We start from the raw sequence: 26,821 nt of genomic DNA on the forward strand, positions 1-26,821 counted from the left end.
AAGGCATTATATCACTATCTTTGGCAAAACCCTAAGAGACTTTAGTGATTTCTAAGCCACTTGGCTATCTGAATATATTATGTTACTATATTCATTTTCAGAAAAAGAGCGCTTTATTTAATTGCTGTGATCTCAGCAGTGGTCTGGTAGTCGTAAGGCGATCTTGGTATCCAATTTTGCTGAAAAAATTCCACTCCCCACTCGATTATCCAGTTTGGACCCGTATGCATAGATACTTATCCCTGTGTCTTTGTCCACCTAATTTCTATAGCTCTCTTCTCTCGCAGTGAAGACAATATTGGGGACCGAATTTAATTTTCATTGTAGAAGATTACGAAAACCCGTGGTATTGGGTAGAAACAGGAATTTGCCTTATTAAAGATGACTAATAGGGAGGATTGCTTCAGTCTAAGAGTTGACTTCACTGCCTGTTGCTTACAGAACAAATCTGTGGGCAGTAAATGTAAAGTAACGTTTAGTGCCTGACTATTGCATATACCAGTTGCTCTTTCTATGCCATTCGCCTTACCGCGTATTTCTTTTCTACTATTGGCCACCAGACCAATATACTGTGTGTCATAATTGTTAGAGGCGTTAATCCTCATTTGGGCCCATCATTCTTTTATAAGTATAAAGTGCTGTCGCTGCTTTATTTACCCTAACACCTAAGTTTGGTTTCCATTCAATATGTGCCTTCTCCAATAAATTTCGATTATTTTTTGTACTCTCGTAAAATGTTGCACAGAGTAAATTCAAATTGAAAACTTCCCAACAAAAAGGTCTCACGAGTATATTCGCACAATAATTTTCTTTCCAAATGTTGAGCGTTAACTATTAAAATTACAAGCGATTATAAACTCTTATGAACCACCCTTTACTTACCTGCATATTCATGTAGTTACTTGCGTAAAGAGCCATGGCAACAGTTCAAGCCCATTGGGTATCGATCGCCGCTTGAGGCTTCGCATTTTTCACATTTGACATACAATTAAACGCTTTTTTATAATCATTGGGTATCGTTTAACTCAACATTCTATTGGTGGTGTATAAAAATAAGTGCATTTTTGCATTTTTCAATTTATTTGAACACCGACGAATTGGTTTCTGATGACGCTACCAAAGGAAAAATATGTTTATATATAATTGCTTTGACTGAGAAGCTACTAAAAGACTATACCCATTTATACTGAAAGCACTTTTTAAATTATATTCAGTTATTAAAATATATATGTTGCATTGAAAACAAAAACAAGTAGATTTGGAAGAGGACCAATGTGTATTAGAAAAACTTCCCAATTCGTCGGTTAAAGTATGTAGTCAGTCTAAGTGTATTGTATATATTAACATTTTTTTATTAAAACAGACTTTAAAAATTTAAAATAATCAAAACAATGCCAAAAGAAAAAAACACGACATCACAAGAATTTTATCCACGTTTATGAGACCTTGCCATACTTGTCGTAGGGAAATGCTTCTACCTGATACTAGGCATTGGGCTTTTCTACGATTTATTTATGAGGTATCGATTGAAGTAGATTGCTTCTGTAGCTTTTCAACTTGGACAAGGACTTTCTATTCATCTGTTACTGCTTTAACGTGTTCCGGGATGGAAATCTTGTATCTTATAAAGAGACGGGATTTATAAAATATTTAAAGGAAAGGGAGAGATTTGAACTAATTTAATTAGTTTTTAGTTCCGAATTATGATACCTTATTGTTACTGATCGAAATTTACGATACAAAGTCAACAGATCTCGGTATATAATGTTTGGATTGTTAGTGAAAGCTATAGACGATTTTATTTAATTTTAGCTACCAAATGGCGATATGATAAGTGGAACATTTTTACGTACTTTGATTATTAAGTTACATATGGAATGAAATTTGTTGGGGAGTTGCATAGCTGCCAAAATCTTCATAAAATCATAACCGCAAAGTTTTATGCCTTTTATTAGTGCCATCTAATGTGGTATTTGTTATCTTTTGTAAATCACGAAGCGGAATGTATACGTTTTTGTGGATCGATTTGAGACATTTTTAAACTCTGCTTTCACTGCTCATAGGAATATAACTTAGCTCATGGGTTTACAATTATCCTACTTAAAGCAGGTCTGAACAATATTTTGGGGAATTGGACGTTTATATTATTACCCGATTTTCCCACAAGCGGTAGCGAATGCAAGTGCCATTCATAAAGCCCTGTATGTTGAGGCATGTGTATCTATATTAAGTAAGGAAAGTTATTAGAGAACCGCCACGACCAGTTATTTTTTTATTTTAAACCACTTTTGATCCGCTGCTCCGTTCTTCCGAAAGCATGTGGTCTCTAGCTGGATTTGTGATAGAAAATGGTATAATACGTACAGAACCGTTTTAGGCCAGCCGTCAGCAGTCAAATTCCGCTCATTTAAGTACCGATCTTCTCCGCGCCTATGTTTTTTAACGGGACTGGATCAAAATAAATATTGAGCTTAATGCGAATTAGCAATCTGAAATTTTGTATACGTCTTTTTCTCACCAAGAAACTGCTCATTTGTCGGTATCGCCGATATCGGAAAACTATAGCATATAGCTACCATACAAACTGATCCATCAAACTCAAGTCCTTATATGGAAAACTTTTTTATTTTGGAAGGTATCTTCATCAAATTTGACCCAGATTAGTATCCATGGCATTCCTACAGGCTCCGTAGCAATTGCTTAGAATTGTTTATAAATATCTTTTTATATCTTTCTATGCAAATAAAAATCCCTATAAAAAGTAATATCGGTGCAGCCGAAATTAAATTTTCTCTTGTTTCTATTTGACTTGACTTTTCTCGAAATTTAGCGCGCTCATGTACACTTATGTCACAAAAAAGTCATAACGTTAAATAATAAAATTGGACAGAATATTAATATCACATTTCATGACATAAAACATTTATGAACACATAATTTTCTATGGCATTAAACACATAGACACAGATAATTTTTAGTATTTATTAGACGGTACTACATCTCTATTAATCTTATACAAGGTATTTGGAAAGTTCACAGGGAAACTAATTTTTTATTTGTTAAGCTAAATGAATTATTGGCAATAAAAGTTACATAAAACCACAAATTACCAAAAAAGCTTTTGCAAAACCCCGCGCCATATCACAGCGAATACAATCGATAACGAGCTTAGCATTTTCCACTTAATTTTGCATTTGAAAAACATTTTTAAAATTAATAACTAAAAAGCGCTTATGTAAGACCGTTATAATGTGAATTATTAAATACTCGTAACTTAATAAATGCCAAAAAAAAGATAAAAAATAATAAAATATATGTATACATTTGTAATATTTGTAATAATGAAGTTTGGGCAGAAATCAGATTTGCGGTTAAAAAGTCCGCGCATGCGCACCGCTAACCAGCACAGTACACGTCAGCCGCGCACAAGCGCATCTCAGCTCATTCGAAATTATATCACAGAAAAATACTTGTAATAACTTGTAAGACGCTGCAATAAAACGATCGCATTGCCAATTCACATAAATTAGTTGTGTGTAGATCATGCGGCGATTGCTGCGCACCAAAAAGACGGCGCGCCAATCGTTGCCACTGCCACTGTCGCTGCCGCCGATGGTCTCGCCTTGCCATTTGCCGACGCCATCGGTGCCGCCAGCGCTGATAATGCTAATAAAGCGATTGCTGTAGGAACATGCGCGCTTGGCTGCTGGTGTTTTTGTTGCTCTTGCTGTTGTTGTTGTTGATTTTATTGTTGCTGCTGTAAAGTTGTGTGTGCTGTATATCACTTGTTCTTGCCACAGCTAATTTTGCATCGGAACTGCTTCATTCAGTAGTTCGCATCGCACATACACATACAAGTACATGCGCCAAACACTTGTGTTGTTGTTTTGTGTGTGAATGTGCGCTCATCTGCTTCACAGCGCATTCTGCATGTTCTCACACAAGCGCAGTGCACCTGAGAGGTGTGTTGTTTGCTATCACGTTTTATTTGTTGTTGTTGTTGCTTTTTCAATTCTGTTCTCCTTTTTTGTGTTTGATGGGCGCATGCGCAACGCCCATTTGCATTTTAATAATGAAATGTTGCGCATACGACACGCCGCACGAAAGCCATGCGTCGCTCGCCGGTGGATCGGTGGCAGCGCTGCGCTGCTTGCAGCTCTGCAGTTTGCTCTGGTGATGTGCTCTCGCTAGCAACAACAACAACAGCGCGGCTATTAACTGGTTGTTGCAGATTCTGTTACTGACTCACAGGTGCTATTGTTGTTGCGCTTCGCATCACCGTTGATGATGCGGATGCTCTTTCAGCTCTAGCTCTAGCTTTGCGATGCATTCTGCAACTCACTGTTGCTGTTGTTGCTAATGTCGACTTGCCGTTATTCTTCTCTCACCACCGCCGTTGTTATATTTATGCCTTGTTGTTGTTGCATTTGGCTTGACATAGTGCACAAATTGCATTGCGGCAAATGCAATTGTCGGCTGGCAAGCGGTGTCGCTCCGATCGCGCCACAAAAGTATAAAAGCATTTGATTTTATTTGGTTAGCCACAACAGTTTTTTGACGAGCCTTCAAGTGAAGACGATCTCAATTTTTAAGCGCGAGCAAGTGTCGTATACGGTTTAGCCAAGAAAAGCTGCTCGAGTTCTAGAAATCTAATAAAAACGCTCCTTGAAGTAATAAAGGTTCAGTAGCAAAGGAATAAATATTTGTGTGTGTTTGTGTGTGCGTGTGTCCACATCCTTGGAGATGTTTACATTTTGACTTTGTCAATGAAACGAGGATATTTTATGGATTCGTTATTATTGGGTTGAAAGAATAAGAAGAAAATATTATCAAAACTCTAACTAAATGTTGTGTATATAAATATTAGAAAATTTCGAAAAAAATTCAGAATTTTATTTTTGAAAGTGAAAGTTTGGTATTTACAAAATTCTAGAAGTAAATTAGAGGTGTTCTGAAGAAAAGACCACCCGAAATAGAAAAAATAACCTTTTCTCAAAATATATAAAAAATATTTCCTTCTCATGACCATCGAATAATGATTTAAATCGATATTTGTTTCATCAATACATAGATCTCTAATATAGATTACTATTTATAAATATATTTTATATATAATATATATTTGTTTTACAATGATTGTTTTATGTAACGTTTTAATGAATTTCTAATAAGAAAGTATTTTCATAAGGAGTTTCAACTGAAATACAAAATTCGTAACCAACAAAAAACCTCAAATTTAGTGCTTGACTAGTTCTTCGAAAGGATTTGCCCGCCAAAATACTTTATTTTTAACAACAATGATATTTGATTTATATCTGGCATTGCTAGTATATTATAAATCAAAATACATGTGTAAGAGAGTTCGTTAAATTTAAGTTAAATAACTTCTTAATGAGAATAAATTTGAAATTATGAAGTAAATTTCGCAATAAATAATACAAATTGGTTAGTGGGTGAAAAGGGTCTGCCTTACCTCAAGCAGCCGCTCTTACGTCATCACTGCTTATAACGAAAATTAGTTCCGGTTTTACATTTTTGCGGTTAGAATAGTGCAATATTCGTTTTTACCGACATTTCTATTGAAAAGATAATTTATTTCATTAAAATATTTGGAGCTGATGCATAGAAATCTATAAAAAAATAATAGAATATAATTTTCGAATATTTTGTTTAAAGCTTAGGTAAACAATTACAACATCCAAAAAAATTAATTAACAAAGCGGTTTGTGAAAAAATTATTAGTTCATTTGGAATTGCCACTAAGTTTGTTTTTGTTGAAAACCACATTTTTACTTCTTATAATTTTTTTAATTTGAATTGAACATTTTTTGTTTGCATTTTCTATATCAAAAAGGCTTCTAAGAAAATTTACTGGTTATTTGGAAGCGCCTTTGTAAGTTTTAGGACCCCGTTATGGAACAAACATTTCACTAACCGGAACTTACCGAAGACAAACTCTACTAAAATACACAACAAAACAAGTTTTATCATTATTTATGCGATGGGAATTCTAGGTTATTTGCAATCAAAGTATTTGCAATCGGAGTATTTACAAACAGAAATGAAGGTCAGCACAAAAATTTGGCACAGTTCTTCTTAATTGCGTTTAGTTCAACCATAAATTTGAAGTAATGAGTAATAGGTACACATTAGCCCTATTTAAAAACTTCAATACAGGGTAAAGGTATTCGAAAACATATTTATTTTATGTAAATAGAAGGTTTTGTAATTATTATAGTGACGAATATAAAACTAAAAACACCTTGTGCTTTATTAAAATAATATGCCTTTTCAAATGAAAATAATAAAAAAATATATTTTGTTCGAATTCAATACAAAATAATTTTATCTTGCCAATTTAGTGTTTAAATGCTAAGCTAAGTTTTTTATGAAAATGAAAAATACTACATAAATTAGTGTTGTTCCTTTGAGATAGTGAAGAATATATTACTAATCTTTTTGGCTCAATATTTTTTATTTTATTTCTTTAATATTCCTTCCTGATTCTTAACTCTTATATATTTAAATAACTTGCTCAAATACTTGGGAAAAAAATTTAAAAAAAAGTTAAAATTTATGTTTTGAATGTTTTCAGGAATTATCTAAATTAGCTAAATAAATATAATGGTAATTAATCTAAAAGGACAAAAAAATATGATTTGTGATATTTCTAAAATTATATCTGACTCAGAGTTTTTATTAAGCGTTTATAATTCGGCTAAACAATGGCACAAGCTTTATCACACAAATAAGTGCAAAAATACTGCGACAGCAAAATCAAGTTCGGTCCTTTCTTTCTAAACAAAGAAAGTCTTCCGTACACGGAACAAAAGGCTCTGCCATGATCGTTGCACATAGATTTAAAATTTTATATTTATAACAAATAATTAAACGCCTGTTATAAGAAAATAAATAATTGTATAACTCAAAAACCAATATCTTCAACTTCTGTAAAAACAATTTCTGCAATTTCATAGTTATATAACTGAAAATAGTTATACAATATAATAAATTATACTCCTCTGATGGTGAAGCGCGACAATCTTATATCCATCATGAGCTTTAAATTTATTTTCCACACCTTTAAATTGTAACTATAAGGGGCGAAAAATTAAAAAAAAATATATTACCTATAAATAATGTAATTTGACGCATTGAATAACTATGAAAATATGTAAATTAAATTAACAAAATTGCTGTTAAGAGCACGCTTCGGGCAATCAATATGCCAACACACGCCCACGGCCTAAGCACGTTGCCTGGCTCTGTGCTCCATTGCACCGTGTAAAGCAACAAAAACTGTATATATAGATAAAATTACACACACATACACATAATTTTACCTAGCCGAGGTTGTAGCGCAACAGAAAATTGACTCCACTTGCAATTTGCAAAGCATGAAACTCTGTGCGTAAATTCTCAAAAAATGCTAAAAAAAACGTTACCTAATTGTTATGCAGCTTATACAGTTAAGGTGCAAATTTCATAATTTGTAGTTTTTAATTTTGTTTTCCACATACCGGATTTGCAGATCATGAAGACATCATTCCTGTTGTTCGCTGCCACCGTTTTGGCCACACTCGCATTTATTGGCAGTGTTGATGCACAACGCGGTTTGCCGCTACCACAGGCGCGCGGTTACGAAGCTAACGCCGTCATTCTGAAGCAGGGCTTCGATCTGAATCCCGATGGCTCTTACACATACAAGTAAGTCGAAGATGTTGCTTAGAACACTCGTAAATGTTGAGTGTAACTCGAAACAAAAAGCAACGAACTATAAAAAGTAGTAAAAAAATATTTAATAACCGTTTGATCAACATAACGGTTACTTGCAATCGTTAATTTAAATTGTTTAACGACCACTTTGACAGGTTAATTGATCTCATTGGTGTAAGCGTCTAGCTTTGACTATATAAATAACTGTATATATAATAATTAATGGATTAATTAATTTATATATATTCATTTCTCTTCTTTCTCACACGCAGCTATGAGACAAGTAACGGCATACGCGCGGACGAGGCGGGCTACTTGAAGAATCCGGGTACACAAGTGGAAGCGCAGGTGAGTCATTGCTAGGGTGCTCAGTTTGCATTTGAATTTGCATAATTCGGCAATAAATTGGTTGCGCATGAGCAGTGCGCACATTATTTGGTCTTTAGCTCACTTTTAGGGGCAGAATACTAGTGTTTTGAGACGATTATGTATTAAAGATGCGTGTGTATGCTTTTAGGCATCAAGTAGCCAGAAAACTGATTTGCTTTTAAAAGACAAATAGTGCATTACCAAATATTTTATTTCTACAATTTTTCATTTAAGTTTCTTCAACATAAATTTCCCTCTACATAATAATTTGAACTACAAGCTTTCTCAACTGCTCTATTTCGATATTCACATTTAATAAATTATTTATCTGCTAAAATGTATTAAATTTCAATCTGGTGGCAGCCCACCTAATTTTTTTTTCAAATGTAAACTTTTTAAACCGCATATATATTTCTAATACTCTGTTTATCTTACCAATTTTGAACCCACCTCAAAAAAGAATTTTGGACTGTAAACTTTCTAAACCATTTTAACTAGGCTCATAATTATTTTACTTTAAAGTATAAAACAAAGTAACAGCCTACTCTTTTTTCCTTTCGTCGTCCAAGTATTACTCCAAAATTCGGTTTGACCTGCTGATTGTTAACGCGTTTCTGAAAGTTTTGTTTCCTGATACAAGAAGCTTCATTAGCACGATTGACTTGTTCTACTATAATACCTTCGGTCATTGAATTATTTTTAAATTTAGTTGGCAACTTCTGTACAAAAACTCGTATATTTACTTAGTATCTTATACATTTCATTGCAAATAATTATGTTCAATATTTTTCAAGATCTGTAATTTTCACTAACACTCCGTATTCTCTCTCTCTCTCTCTTTCTTTCTTTTTATTAGGTGATGCAAGGATCTTACTCATACACTGGTCCGGATGGCATCACCTACACAATCACTTACATCGCCGATGAGAATGGTTATCGCGCTGAGGGTGCACACATACCAACACCACCCCCACCACGCGCTGGTGGCAGGTTCTTCAAATAAATTCACACAGATTTTTGAATCAATCCCTAAATCAATAACATCATTACTTACATACATACGTACGAGTTCATACAAGTAAGACGTGATCAATGCTAATTAACGTGATATTTTGCAACAACCACAATGATACAACTCACAGCCTTAAAACACACTTAACTTAACTTAAAACCAGAAGCAACAACACATCGTACATGAATAACGAAGAACAAGAAAAAGGCGAAAAATCCTAGAAACAGCAAGAAACAAACGGCAAACTGTGGCAACGTCGAGCAGCCGAGCTTAGCTATAAACGAGGCTAATAATAAGCTTACACCTACATACAAGTATATACAACTAATATCGGGAACGAGGACATATAGGCCTATTATTGTTGTTGAGATCTATTAAGACGACCTCGTGTGCAGAACTTTTCATATGACCGCCCACACATTATCTTCTTACAAACATGCACACACGGATATATCTTTACTCATTTATTTTTTCACACTTTTTCTATATTTATCTAACAAGTTAACCGGTAGTTTATTGATAATTAATCTATAACATGGTTTGTGCTCTCTAATCCCTTCTTTAAACTTTTCTAACCTCACTTTTGTACTTTCACCTTATTTCTTGTGTCCACATTCCGTCCTTACGCGCGCTACCAACTACCAATGTAGCGGAATTCGTTGGCAACCTCCATATATTTTCCACTTAACCCTTGAGCGCCAACGCACGCTGTTCCATAATGAAAGTTAAAATACCTACTCATGTACCTTATCTCCAGAAACATACATACATACATAACGATTATATGTTTGGTAATTTAAATGCTATTTTATATATATTTTTTTGTTGTAGTATTTAAGCAATTTATGTATTTTGAATATTTACGAATATTTGCTAAAAACGTGAGTGATTACAACAAATTTTCGATTTCTTGTAAGTACAGCAATCAGGCAATAAATAAATTGCGTAAAAACTCAGTAACTTGGCTTTTTAATACATATAGACACATAGACACCATATATATAGACACTCACGCCTAACCAGGCAAATATAACACCGCAGCACCAGCTACTTTAAAACTACTTTCTCAGGGTTAAAGTTGAGGCGCGCCGCGAGAGATTGCGTGGTATTTGCGTGGGTGGACGTGGACTTGTTGCTTTACTTTTTGGGGCACTACTGGAGCGTGGTGTAATGCTGCGCATTGAAAAGCCAAGACTGCTCTTCGTGCTACTAACATTTGGCAGCGCGAGCGGTGAAGTAGTTTTCAATGGATGTGCGCGACGACGACGCATTAGCTCCTCATAGATCGGATCCTCTTCGAAGATCACCAACAAATGCAATTTACGCGAATAGTTATTCATAAAGTTCATCATCTTCGCTATTGTTTCGGTTTTGTAGTCGGTTTTTATTTTCGAGTTCATTTCTTGAAGGCGAAATAAACGTCCGCTACAGTGCGTGTGACTACCGACAATGCCGTCAACGAAGTTCAGTTTAGATGCGACTTTCATAACTAACGTGATGGTGCCGTCCGGTGCGAGCACATCTTCGGGTTGTATGATGTGTCGTATGCGCAGTCGCTGCAGCTCGTACTTCATCACGCGCAAATTGTGATTGATGTAAGCGGCAGCACGCTTCTCCGGCACAAATACCGCGGCGAGCGGATCAAGTGGTTTCTCCAGTGACTGCCCGAACTTGCGATAGGCGAATATGGTCGTGACCAGTACCGTGCCGAGTGCCATAATACCCATTAACGAATAGAGTATTTGCCAGAGTAAGACATTGGTGGCCGATTCGATGGAGTAGCGTGGCGCGCGTTCCACATAATCATTGACAATATCCAGGAAGAGCGCATGACAGTCGCTAACCGATAAACGATTCGGATGTATGCTGATTGGTATCTTTTGGTTGAGCAACGATGTCTGGCGATTGGGAAAAATAAAATTCTTTAGTGTCGTCCAGAAGGCAGGTCCACGTCTCTTCTGCAAAATCAATTCTGTACAGTGTTGGGTGGCCTGACGAAACCAGGTGACACATGTTGTACTCAGATCGAGGTCTGGGTGTAGAGCTCTGCAAAAGTGTTCCATAAATGAGACTGGCGTGAACTGCAACCGGACACATGTTGTGAAAAGGTGATAACGGTATAAATTAAATAGTTTGAGATTGAAGAGGTTGTGAGCTCGCTGTCTACTTACATTTTCTGTATGTGAATTTTTGTTTATTTCCCTATACATTGCCCATTTGACAAGTTGTTAAAAAAATATAATTCTATACCACTATGACATTTTCGATAGAATGCATAGACAGTTTACTGAACAGTTGCCACAAAAGTATACTTTCGAAAATTCCAACAAGTTTTTCGTAAATTATGTACCGTCGAATTACTTTCGGAGGAACTGAAAATATCAGATGCAGAAAAGAGATAAATAGTTTTCATAAACATATTTTCTGAACAGGGTAATAGTAAGTCTGCAACGAAATTTTTAATACCCAAAAGAAAATATCAGAGACCATATGAAGTATACCATTTATATGTATATGTAACTGTTCAGCATGATGAGCTCAGTCGATTCTTCTATGCCCGTTTGTACATACGTCCCTCTAGTTTTTAAGATAGGGATCTGAAATTTCGCACACTTCCTTTTCTCTTCAAGCAGTTGCTCATTTATGGGAACCACCAATATCGGGCCACTACAGCATATAGCTGACATTCAAACTGGCCAACTAAAAACAAGATTTTGATATGAAATAAAGTGTCTAGCAAAACGTTTTCCTTCGTATGCCAACCATTGACCGGTTACGTTTTCATATTTTATTGTGTTATAAGAAATCTACATGTGAATGGTATTATAGCTTCGGTGTAGCCGAAATTAAATTTTTTTCTTGTTTCTTCTGAACTGTGAAGCTTAGGGTTACGGGAAAATATAATATATTCCAAAGGCATTCTTTTTCTCTACTAAATTACTTAAATTTAAATGAAAACTGACCACTACATATGAAACACATAAAGTCAGAACCAATATCGCCAATTTTAGGTAGCAAAATCATCAAATTTTAATAAAATGTCTCTGCTGGTGTCGTCTTAAGTCAAATGGAAAAGAGTTACTTAAAGTCCATAGGAGGCATTGACCATGTGTGATCCTTGTCCATGTGAGTATCTGTCTCATAACCTAACCTTAGATAATCTATTGCTCACACGGACAGACAGATTACAAGGGATAAATTCCGAAATATATTCGTGAGGTAATTCTTAAAATTTTGCTAAGTTGAGATTGTAAAAATTACTTTATAGAAATTATGCAAAAATGTTTTTCATTCCTACAGCGTTCCAGATTTATCAGGCCTCTGAATAATACTTGTACACTCAATAAGCTTACAAACAAGTCTTAACTTATGGCGTTATTATAGTTCAAAATATGAAGAAAAGCTTTTTAGAATTCGCAATAGTCTAATATGGGCATGTGCTTCGTGCATATGAGAGGACATGAGACATGCTCAGTGTGTAAGTGTGCCGACGATAACCTGAGGTATAGTCAACCTTTGCTAAGAGCTTAATTTTTAAATCCAATTAGTAAGATAAGTTTTGAAGCCTTTAGGTGACAAATCTGGATAAGAAATGTCAAATTAAGATTTCCAAGGGAGTAAAAAAAAAAAGTGTTTGTTCATGTTGTGTTTGTAAACAAAATAAAATTCAGGCATAACCACTGATTGCTTTTTATTTAAAAAAGTTGAATTTATTTGCATACATTACTGTGCAATGAGTACGAAATATTAGCTAATATGAAACAGGTTTTCGTTTTTTGTTTTCGGCTTTTGAAATAAATTTTTTAAGAGAATCACATACAAAAAGAGAAAAATATATTTATTTATACTCTTGCAACATGTTGCTACAGAGCATAATAGTTTTGTTCATCTTACGGTTGTGCGTATCACCTAAATCTAATCGAGATAGATTTGGAGTTATAACTATAAATGATCAGGATGGCGAGACGAGTTGAATTCCGAGTGACTTTCTGCCTATCCGTCTGTACAAGCGATAACTTGAGTAAATATGGAGATACATTAATGAAACTTTGTACACGTTTTGCTTGGCAGAAAAGTGTTCGTAGATGGGGGAAATCGTACCACTACCACGCCCACAAAACTCTATTAATCGAAAATTTATAAATTGCCATAACTAAGCTGCAAATAAAATCTTGCGACAGACCTACAATGGGTTTTTTAAAAACTACTAAAACTGAGATAAATCAATAACGAACTGCGTCAGAGACATTAAATTTTACACCCGTTATGGCAAAAAAGGGCTTTATAGGAGCATATTTCAATATTGGACAATAGGCGTGGCACCGCCCACAATTAGGGGAATACACCCCGAACTTACTCCACCAATTTGATTTTTTCACTTTCCAGTATACCAATCAATAACTAATTAATATATCGGGATATACATTTTAATGAAAATTTCCTTTAAGTTATGCCATATCAGGTCTAAAATGATCGAAATTATAATTATTCAAGAGTCCAGATACCGGAAATGTGGACCCGAGAGCGCATGGCGGACTTTTTCTCGAAAATATCGGTCAATCTGTGAGATATTTAATTGAAAAATTCGGAAAAAAAAATTTTTGTGAATAATATATCTCAAAAATGGGTTGAATCGGATTGGGAAGTATTAATCCCCCCATATACCTAATAAAAATACTTTCGAACTTTTAGTTGACTTTATACCACAAATATCAGCCTGGTGCTGGTTATTTTAATGAAATTGAGAAAGAGTGTTGTTCTGATAACAGTATATCATTGTGCCTAAAATAGATAAAATCAGGCGAAAACTTGCCTTAGCCCCCATATAACCAATATTTACGATTTTGAAATGTACGGCTGACTTTACTCCACATATATGTTTATATTTATATATTTATAAAATTTCTTGAAAATATGTCAAAAATTAATGCAATCAGCACTTCCATTTTTAGGCCCCCAATTTTTTTAGCATAATTTTCGCCGACGGGAGTAAAATATAGTAATACATTAAGTGAGTCTATGATCTTCGCAATAACTTAATATGATACCAAATTTGATTGTAATCCATTCACCATTTCGTCGATGACAATAAAGTTAAGCCTTTTCGCTACATTTCTTATTATAAAGTTTTGCCAACACCTGAAGTAATTTCCCCGGCCCTGATCCTTGCAAGTTGCAGAGTAGAAAATATTCGGTTACACTCGAACTTAGCTTCCTTACTTATTGTATATGTTTTCTTTGCAAATAATTGTTTTTTTTTATCGGTATCGTGTTATTATAAATGGTTTATGCGTCGTAAATTTTAATGTACTCATTAAAAAGATCAATTAAACTCAAAAGGTGTAATAGTCTATTTATAAGTCTCATATTTTACTGCACTGCCATATATCAATCATAAAATAATAATTTCTTAATTCTGAATGCAAAAAATTGTTTTCTTACTTCATGGCCGTGAGAGAACCTGATTAATAAGAATTAGACACATTTAACTGTCAACAAATAGCCGAAAAAATGGAAAAACCCCAAAATATTAAATACTTTTTAAATTTATTACTCAATTACAGTTTAATAAATAGATTTGTAACCGTTTATATGGTGCGTTTATCTCAATGCGGAAAACAATAAAATAGTTTGGGACATTTCTGCCCAATATCACGGATTTTAGAAATCCTTTAGGATTAAACATAAATTATTCCACTTCCAGAGAGGAGTGGAATAAAAGGGAGTTGGTCAGGGACACAGGGATAAGTATCTGTACGGATGGGTCCAAATTAGATAATCGAGTAGGAGGTGGTATCAAGAAGTAGAAGAAGAAGAGACAAAAGAACACATCTAGCGAATGCAAGGCTTTGTCTAGGAAAATAATCGCAACTATTGGTCGAGGGTTTATTGTCGACGTCTGAGAAGTTGCACATATAAAACTTTTTGGATTGATCAACTTGATCAGAAGCACAGGTTGGTTGAGACGACATAATGGAGTAAGGAGATTATAGTCTCGGCGCGTCATCAGATATCCGCCCTACCTTAATATCTAAGAGCATTCGTGTGTGTGTTATCAGCCATTAGATTTTAAATATTTTCAATATGCATACATATTAAATGTCAACAATTTACTACCGGGAGACCCTTTATTATGTTTTTAAGTTATAATAATTTATTTATGTAAATAATTTTTTATTTTTTATTGGTTATAACGTCCATATTTATATTTCTTTGATCACGTTTTTGTTTATTATGTGCTTCTGCTGTCTTCTATCGCATTTATTTTTCGTATAAATGGGCAACTACTCTAATTGGCCTTACTAGTATTCAAAAGCCACTTGTAAAGTTCTGTTTGCTGCGCAAATTAATAACTCCTTCTTTGTACATATAAAAATGAAGTACTTTTCGTGTGTTTTATTAACGATTATGATTATGTCATTAATCCAGCAATTTGTTTGTTTGCCACTCGGTGACAGCGAGTACCTCGGCATCGGTATCGCAGATTTTAACGAGAACGTGGAGCATTCGAATGTCGGTCCTCGGGTGCGACGTCAGCATTATTCGCGTTCATATCCTGGTGGTTACATAGCTGGCGGCACATACATGATCCCTGGTGGTGTGGCGAGTTATGCGCATAGCGCACACAGAAGTCCGGTTCCGGCTTCATTGAATTTTGATTATGACCTGGACTATTAAGCGATAAGCGTATTTCTCTCTTCAAAAATCAGTATTCTTATATAACCTTAAATTATACATATATCTACACTTGGACTTAAATTTGTATACTAAATAGTGTATATGAAATTAAAAAATGAGCAAATTAAATCCGAATTTGTTTTAATTATGTGTCGGTATGAAAGTATTTTGATGAAAAATTACGTTTTAAGCCTTAAATAAATAATTTTTAAAATAAAATGAAACTCTATTTCGAAAAGAAGAATTTATAAAAAATATATAGTGGATAAGAAGCCTTTCGAAGTTAAACAAATATGTCATAATGGCATACTAAGTCTATCTAGCTTTTCCGTGACTCAATTACGGCTCTCTAAGCTTCTAAGTCAGAAGAATCTCTTGGTAATCCATGATCTATATATGTATATACCATTTAGCTGCGAGCAAAAGCAACTGACCGACCAAATATACTTGCATGTCCTTTAACGAAATCTTTTTTATTTGACAAAATATCATCACGAAATTGGGCATTAAGGGTATTATAGCTTCAGTGCAGCCGAAGCTGGCGATTTTTGTTTGTTTTTTGTATTGTTCCAAAAATATATTATTAATATAAGTAAGCGGCAGGATTCCCAGCGAAGGTAAGCTATATTTGTTTGTTTCAATTTAATTTCTACTAGTTGGCTTGCAGTATCTCTTGTATTTTCGGATACTCTAATTGGTATTTTCAAACGATTGTATAATATATTTTCTTAATTTAGTTTGAGTTATCGCAAGCGTACTGTATTTCTATGCAGCCAAAAATTAATATAATTGTTACATAATTTTAGGCGTATTTTATAAATTTTTAATGCATTCATACAGCTCCTAAAACTTTAATTGCCTGGTAGGTACTCGCAGAAGCAGATTGGATACCTTTGATGTCACTCTGCAAATTTTTTTTTATATACATTCTTAATAGTGTAAATACGATCTTGGCAGTGTATCTATAATGCCCTTATCCTAATAAGCAAGTGAGAAACGGCTAATTTCGGGTGCAATTCCAAAGCTGGTTTTCATAATAAAGCTTTGTTTAGCGATGGCGCACACTTTTGGTAGAAAAGAGAAAATTATCAGTCCAAAATTAAAGGCGGACATAATTTTACAGTCAATGGAGAACGCTATAGAACGATGATCAATGATTTTTTCGTGGATGCATTATCTCGCGTCGGGGACCTGTGGCTTGGCCTCTAAGATCGTGCGATTTAACCCAGCTAATTTTATGCGGTTATGTGAAGCCGAGACGATTAATGCCTTGAAAGAGAATATTCGGCGCGTTATTTCTGACATAAGGCCACAATTGCTGCAAAAAGTGGTCGAAATTCGCGACTCTTGGCTGGAGTTTATTCGACCCAGTCGGGATGGTTACTTGTCCGAAGTTATTTTTACAACAAAATGGCATACCGTTATTTTTATAATAAAGCTAAGGTCTTGGCCATAACATTAAACTATATGCGTTTTACATCGTTTTGAAAACCACATGTCTAAAAAAACACCCTTTTATTAGAGGTTTAAGGTTTAGAGTAAGGTCTATGCCGATTTCATTCATGTTTACCGCCAAACCTAATTTGTACAATAAACAAAACATGTCCACTTATTCCGATATATACGGTGTAAGACTAATCAAAAGTTTGAAATTCTTATATTGGTATACGGGGCGATGGATAGTATTAACCCAATTTTTTTCATTTATGGTATTATAATGTATTATTATTATTAAAAAAAATGGATTACGAGCTATTAAGAAACCTCACAGATTGACCGATATATACATAAAAAAGAAGTAGGCGTGATAATATTGGAATGTCAGGATAATGTGTTCCAACGAGTTTGATATTGGTCGAATACATCGACATTAAACCTATTAAAGTCGGGACGTCCCCCACTTCTTAAAAAATTTCCTTCTGCCAAATAACAAATTTGTATCTTAATTTTGAGCGTAGTTATTATTTTTTTTGTTTTATAAAGGCGGGAGGGTCTGTCTCAGCGATAAGGGTACAATGTGGGATCAATCTTCCCACTAATTTTTAATTTGGACTGTGCTAAATAAAAAAATGCAAGTATATAAAAACCCTTTTATTGGCTTTGACATAATATAGAATGAAAAGTCGGTAACGAGGTGAACATCCAGAGTTTGAAATAGATTCTGCGTTAAAATTATACACTTTAGTTTTTGCCACAACGAATTCGAAGATGCTACGTGGAGTTGTATGAATAAAGCAACAACCTCCTGGAACGCAAAATTTCAACTTTCATTGACTTCACTTGGTGTTTCGAAGATACCTTGACAGTTGTGACTTGAGCAAATTTTCTTCAATGAAATAAGGAGAATATCGGCTAAAAGAATGAACCTGCAATACTTTTACTGATGAGAATGTATAAATTCAATATTCTTATGAATACTTATCAAAAATGTAGCAGCGATGTTTTCTTATCGCCAGCTATTAACTAAATTTTGTGTAATCTATAATTCGTAAACCGAAAAATATTATATCATCCTATAGAGTTATCACTCACCTTAATATAATATCATTTAATCAATATAACCACGAAATTCCTTGGATCCATTTATAGCGGATAAAGATGGGAAAGAAATAATTGTAAGTACCTTAACTCGATCAACGAAAACAATATATTCTTCACCACATTAACAACATTTTTCATAAAATGTTAAATGGAGTAAACAGCACAGCTCTTATTTCATTTAGATAACAAAATAATTATAAAAAAACTTCATACACATTGCAAAGCGTATTTCCAACAACAATTTAACACAAATACATATATATATATAAACTTATGCACTACAACGTTTTACAAATTATAAACTATCTAACCTAAAAGCCCCAGTATACTAGCCAGACCGCCAGCTGCTCCTGCTCCGCCTGCGCCACTAGCACCCCCACCTGACAGTAATGGACGTAAACTGGAACCCAATGCCTGGCCCAACTGATTGGCTAGTTGTGCCTGTGAAGCCGATGAACCTCCACCAGTGCTGCCGCTTAGTAAGGATCCTAATCCACCTGCATTTGTGCTGGACGACGTGGATGCACTTGGGCTATTAACTATACTGCCACCATTAGAGGCATAGCTGGGACGTTGGTAGCCAGCGTAAGGATTGTAACCACCATATGTTGGATAATATGGACGTGGCCGATATAAATATGGACCATAACCCGAAAATAAACCCGGATAGCCTCCGTAGAAGGGGTAGCCGCCATAACCGCCATAACCACCGTAGCCGGGATAGCCGCCGCCGTAAATGGGATCCGACTGTAAGGCACCGCCACCCGCCGTGCCCAATCTAATCGGATCAAAGCCAATAGCGCTGGCAATTGGACGAATAGCCCCTAAACCACCGATTAATGGTCTGATTAGGCCTAAGGTTCGCCCTTGGACGACGTCACTTCTGACCGTGTTATGGCTTCCACTGCGGGAGCCACTTTGGCGCGTCAACTGGCACGAAGCAAATACGAAGAAGCAAGCCATTAGTAAGGCTTTGCAAAGTATGAACATTGTTTAGTTTTTTGTTTCGATTATTTTGAGAATAAGTTTAATAGAGTAATTTCAAAATATTTCACTTATTTTTTTTTTTCAACCGGCAATATGTTTCAACAATTCATGCGGTACTTAAATTATATATATGTTTATATTTATCTTGTTTACAATTTTCTATTTAGTACACATTTTTTATTGAAATTGTTTGGTGGCTCACGTCGTGCTGGTTTTGGCACTACTAACATTCAAAATGGTGCTGCACTAGTATTTTTAGTAAAAAATTTTCTGAACGACAACAGAATACCAAAGAATAATACAATATAAATGAAACTACAAATATTTAGTGTCAAAATTTACTTTGGTCGATCATATGCGAAATTTCCATAATTGCAAGTTGCAGGCCTTCACACAGTCTGAACATCGAGCGATGTTTTTGTTATTTTTCTTCAAAATAAGAATAAAATAGTAAAAGTTGCAGAACAAATAAAACCAAAAGCAAACTATAATATAAAGAGCCAACGCATAAGGGTAAATACAAGTATAGTACAAAAATAGGCAACCAAAACGACATTCAGCCACCTTTAGATGACCACTACAAAAGCAGTTAGACTTCAGCTACGTCATTAACTTGTTTCGTCACCGACAACAAGACGCTCAGTCGACTGAGCAACTTCCCGCGATATAATGTGCCAATATTTATACCCATAAACTAGCACAGTGTTGGTAAAAATAAAAATATACAACAAGTTTTGATATGAAAATTTGCTTGGGTTGGCTCGATGTGCAGTCGATGTGTGAGAGCTCGCACTGTCGTGGTGAATAGTGATCCGTCTTCGGCAGTTAGTTTTCCTGAATTCTTAAAAGACCACTGGCATACATAATTGTCTGGGATCCAACGTGAACAAATTTTTTTCGCAGTCAAATGTTCATGCAATATTGAATTATTTCTGGTTCTGCTAATGATCCCACTAGTACCAGTATGCGCACAGCATCAATAATTTCCGGAACAACAATTTAGTTTGGACAACCTTCACGAAATTCGTCTTGGAGTGATCTACGATCTCGATTGAATTCATCATACTATCAATAAACACTGATCCTTGATAGAGCTTCACCGCCAAAAATTCAATTGAGTTCATCGATGCACTGTTGCTGAGTTAACCCGCGTCGAAGGTTGTAAAAAAAAGTTGCGCGAAAATGTTAGCGATAAATTTTATTTTTTGCCTTGAGTATTTTATGTTACTGTTAACAACACAAATAGCGCTCGTATGTCAAAACGTTCTGAGCATGTATAACCTCAATCTCATCAGCTATTTCTTTTCTGGAATGCGCTTGTTTCCTGGAACCTAGAATATATGCAATGTTTTTCCGGCAGCCACCATTCCTACTCCCTCCATGCTTTTAACAATATTCTCAGAGGTAAAACGATATGAGCATATTGCCTTAACTACCTGCAATGTTCTCAGCAGCTTTACTAACCTCAAAGGCTTCCTCCTGGAATAACCTACAGTATTTCGGAAGCTTGAAGGGTCGCTTGAAGGGTCGCCTGAGATCCAGCTCCGCGCAGTCGATTCTGGCGCCTTCCCTATCAGTCAATTTTGATACGTCCGTGTAGATGTTGCAAGTTCTGCCGGCGGTATTGTAGAAAAGCCTAACGTCGCCATTCTTTCAGCTAATTTCGCTGTAGAGCTTTCCATTGCAATGTCGACGGTAGTAGGTTGAGTAACCTTTCTATTGCGCCTGTTGAAAGTAAGAATACTTAATCTGATTTGAAAAATTGTATTATACCATCTGTCATATAAGCCTGACGGAAAACTGTTATACACCATAGAAATATGTTCGTGTTTTAATCGGATGATGCTCATATTTTTTCTCTTTCCGAACTTTATACTGCTCAATAAGCTCAATTTCATAATTGGAAGACAAATATTTTGATTTTGGACGCTAACTTCGAAAAACTGAGACATTTTTTTATTACTTATACATATACGAGTAAGACGTATGACTCAATGTCACGAAAAAATTGTTTTCGTCCAATATCCAGTTATCTGTAGTTATCAACATAGTATAAATTAGCAGTGATAGCCTGTTATTATTTTCCCCAACACTGTAAATGGTTCATTTGTATACTCATACAATATCGTATGCTCGCACAGTTTCCACTGCACGCTTGTGTGCCCACACCCCAATGACGGCTCCAATAAAGCCAGCGCGTCTTCGCTGTTGCCAATGACATTGACATTGCTATACAAAATAAAACGGCATTTCATATGCTGTTAATTGTTGGACAAAAGTTTGGCATTCAACTTCCATTTCGGATTGCCTCAGTTCTGAATAATCAATATTTGTGATTTTTTATTTGGTGTTTTTCTGCTTACTTCCGCGGTATGCTAAATCCCTTTTATGAAATCTTTCGCGTGGTCGTAGACTTTATGAAACTATGATTAACTTTTTTTGCGACAGTCATAAGTTTTTGAAATAACAGATTCACATTTTGTAGTCACAGTTAATTTCCACTTCGTCGGTATACGTTAATTAACAATGCTTTATTTGTTTTTTTATGTTCTTGAGAAGGTGAGGTTATTAACCCCATCTAAGGCTGTCAAAAATGATTGCGGATCAGCTAGAATGCTTGAGCTAACATATTTTAATTTACAAACGTTCTAAAGTTTATGATTAATTTCATTATCTTAATTATATATGAATAATAATAATGACAAATATTTGACAAGTTTAGAAAAGGCGTTGCGTAGTTCAATCTCACATTCTATTGTATTTTTAAACGAAGTGTATTTGGAAGTTCCCACTTGTCATTAGATTAATCATCTCCATATGAGAATATTCAAGTAAAAAACAAATACATACATACATTGTTGAAAAATTAGCAAGTCTCAAAGTTGTGATAACCTTCATGAGATGTATATTAAATTAAGAGATCGGTTTTATATTCTTTAAGGTGATCAAAAATTAAATTAATGTGGTAAAAAGTGTTAAAGCCTATTTAATATCGCTAATATGCAGTAATACGAGTTCACTGTTTCACAACTTAACTTAACTTAACTTATCTTAAATTAACTTATCTTAACGTAACATAACTTAATTTAACTGTATTCAGATATTAACTGAGTATTAATCTTTGTAAGGCTTACAGTAGGATTTAAAAACCGGCTTCACTAATTTTATTCAGAAAATTCACTAACTGCTGAGGAATTTAAAAACGCTAGCGCCAGAAACCTTCACAATGAAAGTAAAGATGTAAATTACTCTGATATGCTCCTTACAACATCCTGAAATCACATGAATGATGTAAAAGACATCTGCTCTTGGCTAATTTTGTCTTTATTTTAGTTTAAAAAGAACCACCCTCTAACACGTAAATTTTAATCTATAATATTGAAATTGCATTTAAAATATAAAATATTTATTTTAAATGTATACTAATTAATGGTTTTTTATTGTAATTATGTATTTGATTATAGGATATCTTAAGTATTTAATCTTTTATTTCCTGCATTTTATTTGAAAATTTAAAACTAGTTGCGGTTACAAAGCGAATCGCGACCAAAGTAGTTTATTCGCCGCAAGTGGAAAGACCCACACAAAATGATCAAATATTTAACATTCATGCAAATAGCGATTATAGAAACAAACAATGCATGAGATTAACAAACATTAGACCTGGCCGAAAATTGTATACCATTTGGTCTAATTTAGCGTGGACTGGCAGAAATAATATTATTTCACGTATTTTAATACAAGTCTTTATTATAGCAGTCAAGATAGGTTCCTCAGCCAATACAAACATGCTTATCTAATTTTCCATACAATCCTCGAATGGAATGGCCTTCAGTGCCTTCAGCGAATTTTGATTATTTTGATTCCGACTCATTTTGGAGTTACATTTACTAGATAGATGACACGCATGAGGCAAGTTTCGTTGACTTCACTGCCTTCACTGAATACTTTGAGCCACGGGTCGGAAGCAAAATGCTCCCAAACACACACTAATTGACATGTGGAGACCAAACTTCACAAAAGCACAAAAATCATTGTACAAGTACTAATCGTGGAAAAAAATTTTCTTGATTCAGTTTCCACGCGCAGTTTGTATGTACCGGTCCGGTTTGATCAAATGGTAAGGCTTGGACTATCACCCCTTAGCCACTAGAAGGTGTTGCCTTAGGCCAAATTTCAATTAATATAGACTGCTATGAACCCCAAGAATCTATTTATTCTTGAAACTTATGTTTGAAACTATCGATAATTGTTAGTATCAATTTATCAGCATTTACGCAGGTACTAACCAAACATTTTAGCTTTTCAAATTGTTTATAATTTAAATTTAGTATTAAGTATATACAGACGAATAAAGATGATCGTGAGGACACAGCCTATCGATACAACGTATGATACTAACCAATATATTTTCGAGAAGAATTGCATTTAAGGTTTCATACTTACGACTACTTCTGACTTCGTTTTGTGATATATTTTGACGTATTTTATATTAATTATACCTTGATCACTCCGAAGAAAATGATCAGCATGATGAGATGGGTTGATTTAGCCATGTGCGTCTCTCTATTTATACGTAAACTAGTACCTCAGTTTTTAAGATATCGATCTGAAATTTTACACACGAAATTATCAGTTCTTGTTGGTTCATACGATAGAGAGATATTTAAAAAATATTCATGCCGAATTTCAAGGTAATTGACTAGGTGCTATAATCCTAAAACGGTACAACTTTAAAAATAATTTGAATATTGAAACAGTTAGATATTGTTGATTATCTAAACTATCATCCTTAAATGAAAAGGGTAAGTAATTTTTTTAGCTTGTGAAAGGTATATACCAAATGTTGACAAACCACTTTTATATTGCTAAAGGCACAAAAAGCATGAATTGCAAAGGAACGCACAAAAATATGCAATACAAAGATCAATAAATAGAATAATAAATAAAAATTTAAGCAAAGACTACCACAGGTTTGCATGATATCTCTACAAAAAATATACTAACAATATCGATATACCCACGTGCAGCTATATAGTATAAAACCAGAAAGAAACAGTTAAATGAAGTAATGAATAATAATTATAATTATCATTTGATAATTTATGGAATGTTTTTCATTTTTTTTTAATTTTTTTTTTTTTTTATTTTTTATTATAATATTTTATTTAAGATATGCATATATTTTGTAATACTTTCATGTGATAAATTATAAATGAGACTCGCCGAGCAATATGTCGTTGCAGTATTCACTAGGTCTTTTGATTACTCTCGATTCCAACATGTACACTTGTTTTCTATTATATGAAAAAAAGTAGTATTTTAAAACTACTTAGATGTACCGTTTTCTACTTTAAATACGTATTAATTATTTAGAAACTGGTTGTTTTAAAATTCAGGCAACACCTTGTTGAAAATATTTAGTTTACAGATTATGATGCCATCTTTTTGCCATTTAAGCCATATTAATACACAGTCAAGATGGACTAAATAAAAAATGATAGCGTGGAAACTTTTAGTTCTTCTGAAACCATCTCCTTATAATGCGGCATTCTAATTCTACCCTTACCCTAAATATACTGACCAAATTTCACAAATTGCCCGCCAATTTCTCGAAGCATCCGAAAATTTAAATTCAGTGGCTTCTAAATACAATTTAGTCATATGAAATCTAAACATGTATACATATATGAGATATATTATATATAAAAGTATATGTAATTTTATTAAATGAAAACCAGTCCGCGATACGAAATTAAATCCTGTTTTTATATGGCACTTTACATGAAGGCGCAGAGGAATCTTCATATTTGCTGACTTGATTGAGTGTCAATAAATCAATGACGCAGAAATCATTTCGCCTAATCTTTAATAAATTACTGTTAATGTTCAAAAGGTACAGAACAAATTATACAACTCGTGCTACTAGATAGACAATAAGACAAAAGCATATCCCACTTTTGGGCTGATTAACCCTGCTACGGGGAAATTAAGTGTTGTTACTGTGATTTACTTGTATTATTGAAGAAGGTTGAAAAGGTAAGCGCAGGAGTGCCAGATCGCACTTAGGCCATCATTAGGACTATTGTACTCGTGGATGAAAACCAAATTAAGCCTTTTCCAGCAACTCAGTAGATTTGGTAAAAAACGGATTTTTCCACTCCAACTGCGAAATGTCTCTTAAGTTGAAGCAGTGGGAGCCCTGAAACATATTACGTCTAATTCGGCTGAAGGATGTTGTTAATGTTTTAGCGTTTCATCATCCTCGAATCCACTTTTCCAATTTCTTGAATGTGTTAACTTAATGGTAGGTGCCCTGTGAACTTAAAAGCTTTATGACATATCCACCATCAACACTACCCCAAAGTATTTTGTGATTTGCCCTATGTTACTAGTGTTTCAAGACCTGAGGCGTTCCTCTAGGGTCCGTTGCTTTAATTACTTTGTTGGTCAATACTTAAATCTGTTATATATCAACATCAAGCCTGCATAGAAAATATCAACGGAAGTTGTAGTTTTTGTATCAAAATTTCCAATGATTTCTCTTCGAATATTTATTATAGCAAGAATCTGATACAAGAAGTACTACCAAGAAAAATGTTTGGATGTTCTAAGCTCGACTTATGAAGACCTTAATAAAAGTTGATTTTTTTTAACATCATTTTAAAAAACTGTCGTTCGCTGGCTGTATTGCCGAAAAATTGGTCTGATGATCAGATTATAGAATGGAGAATACAAAACCGGTCCTAGCCTCAGTTCTAAGGTATATTTCATGGAAGTTTCATTTTGAAAAAATGCCGACTATATTTGATAGAACAATTAACAGAATGAATAAAAGGAAATTGATATTATGAATGACTATCGTTCTAATATTTATGACGAAAACACTTTTTGGAACCAGATGCGTGGAAAACCTGAAGAAAATATGAAGATGAACTGTAATCATCGGTTTAGATTCTTAAAGCCTTCTGATCACATTTTCGATCTTAGTAAATGTGATGTAGTTCCTGTTTTAAAAGGAATGATTAGATAAGGTATTTTAGATATAGAAGGGTTAAATCATTACTGGAAGTTTCATGTCTGAGAAATGCTTACATGGACTTGTAACAACAAATTGTTTTGAGAGAAATTCTCATTCGAGAAACAGTTGACAATAACAGCTGACAAAGGTTAGGAACCTCAAGAAGGCCTCCAAAATAAAATCATCGACTAGTAATATCGACAAAACTTGATCTTTACATACGCACATAAGTGGCGATACAAAGTAACTAACTGCCACCGCAGAAGCTATCATCAACGTCTAAGGGTGGTCTCAAATATACGAAACTTGTGAAAAAATACATCTAAATGGTTTTTGGTTGTTTTTACTAATACGACTTTGTTGACGAATATGCATGGTATGAAAACAAGTTCAAAACATGCCGACAAAAACGCTTATCTCACACAACTTTATGTGTATCAGTCACTTAAGTGTACAAAAGTCTTTCTATATGTAAATATATCGATTTCTATTGTATA

The 26,821-nt window shown here is 34.4% G+C and overlaps 3 protein-coding genes across 4 annotated transcripts; 1 reads left to right on the top strand and 2 right to left on the bottom strand.

Moving 5' to 3' along the window:
* Positions 1 to 4,525: 4,525 nt before the first annotated feature.
* Cpr47Ea (Cuticular protein 47Ea) lies at positions 4,526 to 10,053 on the top strand. 2 transcript variants are annotated; one of them, XM_014243958.3, is made up of 4 exons: positions 4,526 to 4,670; positions 7,532 to 7,707; positions 7,989 to 8,064; positions 8,942 to 10,053. In XM_014243958.3, the coding sequence occupies exons 2-4, from the start codon at positions 7,535 to 7,537 to the stop codon at positions 9,086 to 9,088; spliced, it is 396 nt and encodes a 131-aa protein (XP_014099433.1). In that variant the 5' UTR covers positions 4,526 to 4,670; positions 7,532 to 7,534; the 3' UTR covers positions 9,089 to 10,053. The 2 variants fall into 2 exon arrangements, with proteins under 2 accessions (XP_014099433.1, XP_036218561.1); XM_036362668.2 differs by having other exon boundaries at positions 4,529 to 4,679.
* LOC106624267 (uncharacterized) lies at positions 9,490 to 11,380 on the bottom strand. The gene is made up of 2 exons (XM_014243964.3): positions 11,269 to 11,380; positions 9,490 to 11,178 (listed from the first exon to the last, which is right to left on the bottom strand). Exons 1-2 carry the CDS (start codon positions 11,305 to 11,307, stop codon positions 10,156 to 10,158), a joined length of 1,062 nt encoding a protein of 353 aa, XP_014099439.2. The 5' UTR covers positions 11,308 to 11,380; the 3' UTR covers positions 9,490 to 10,155.
* Positions 11,381 to 18,622: 7,242 nt separating this feature from the next.
* On the bottom strand, positions 18,623 to 19,306 carry LOC106623950 (shematrin-like protein 2). Its single transcript, XM_014243592.2, has one exon. It carries the CDS (start codon positions 19,304 to 19,306, stop codon positions 18,623 to 18,625), a length of 684 nt encoding a protein of 227 aa, XP_014099067.2.
* Positions 19,307 to 26,821: the final 7,515 nt, after the last annotated feature.

The sequence above is a fragment of the Bactrocera oleae genome, chromosome 4 (assembly GCF_042242935.1).
Source record: "Bactrocera oleae isolate idBacOlea1 chromosome 4, idBacOlea1, whole genome shotgun sequence".
Classification (NCBI taxonomy): domain Eukaryota; kingdom Metazoa; phylum Arthropoda; class Insecta; order Diptera; family Tephritidae; genus Bactrocera; species Bactrocera oleae.

Coding starts and splice junctions, on each gene's coding strand:
- Cpr47Ea (XM_014243958.3), top strand. CDS start 7,535: ATGAAGACATCATTCCTGTTGTTCGCTGCCACCGTTTTGGCCACACTC. Junction 7,708..7,988: donor GATGGCTCTTACACATACAA/GTAAGTCGAAGA, acceptor TCTCACACGCAG/CTATGAGACAAGTAACGGCA. Junction 8,065..8,941: donor GTACACAAGTGGAAGCGCAG/GTGAGTCATTGC, acceptor TCTTTTTATTAG/GTGATGCAAGGATCTTACTC.
- LOC106624267 (XM_014243964.3), bottom strand. CDS start 11,307: ATGTATAGGGAAATAAACAAAAATTCACATACAGAAAAT. Junction 11,179..11,268: donor AAAATTCACATACAGAAAAT/GTAAGTAGACAG, acceptor GTCCGGTTGCAG/TTCACGCCAGTCTCATTTAT.
- LOC106623950 (XM_014243592.2), bottom strand. CDS start 19,306: ATGTTCATACTTTGCAAAGCCTTACTAATGGCTTGCTTCTTCGTATTT.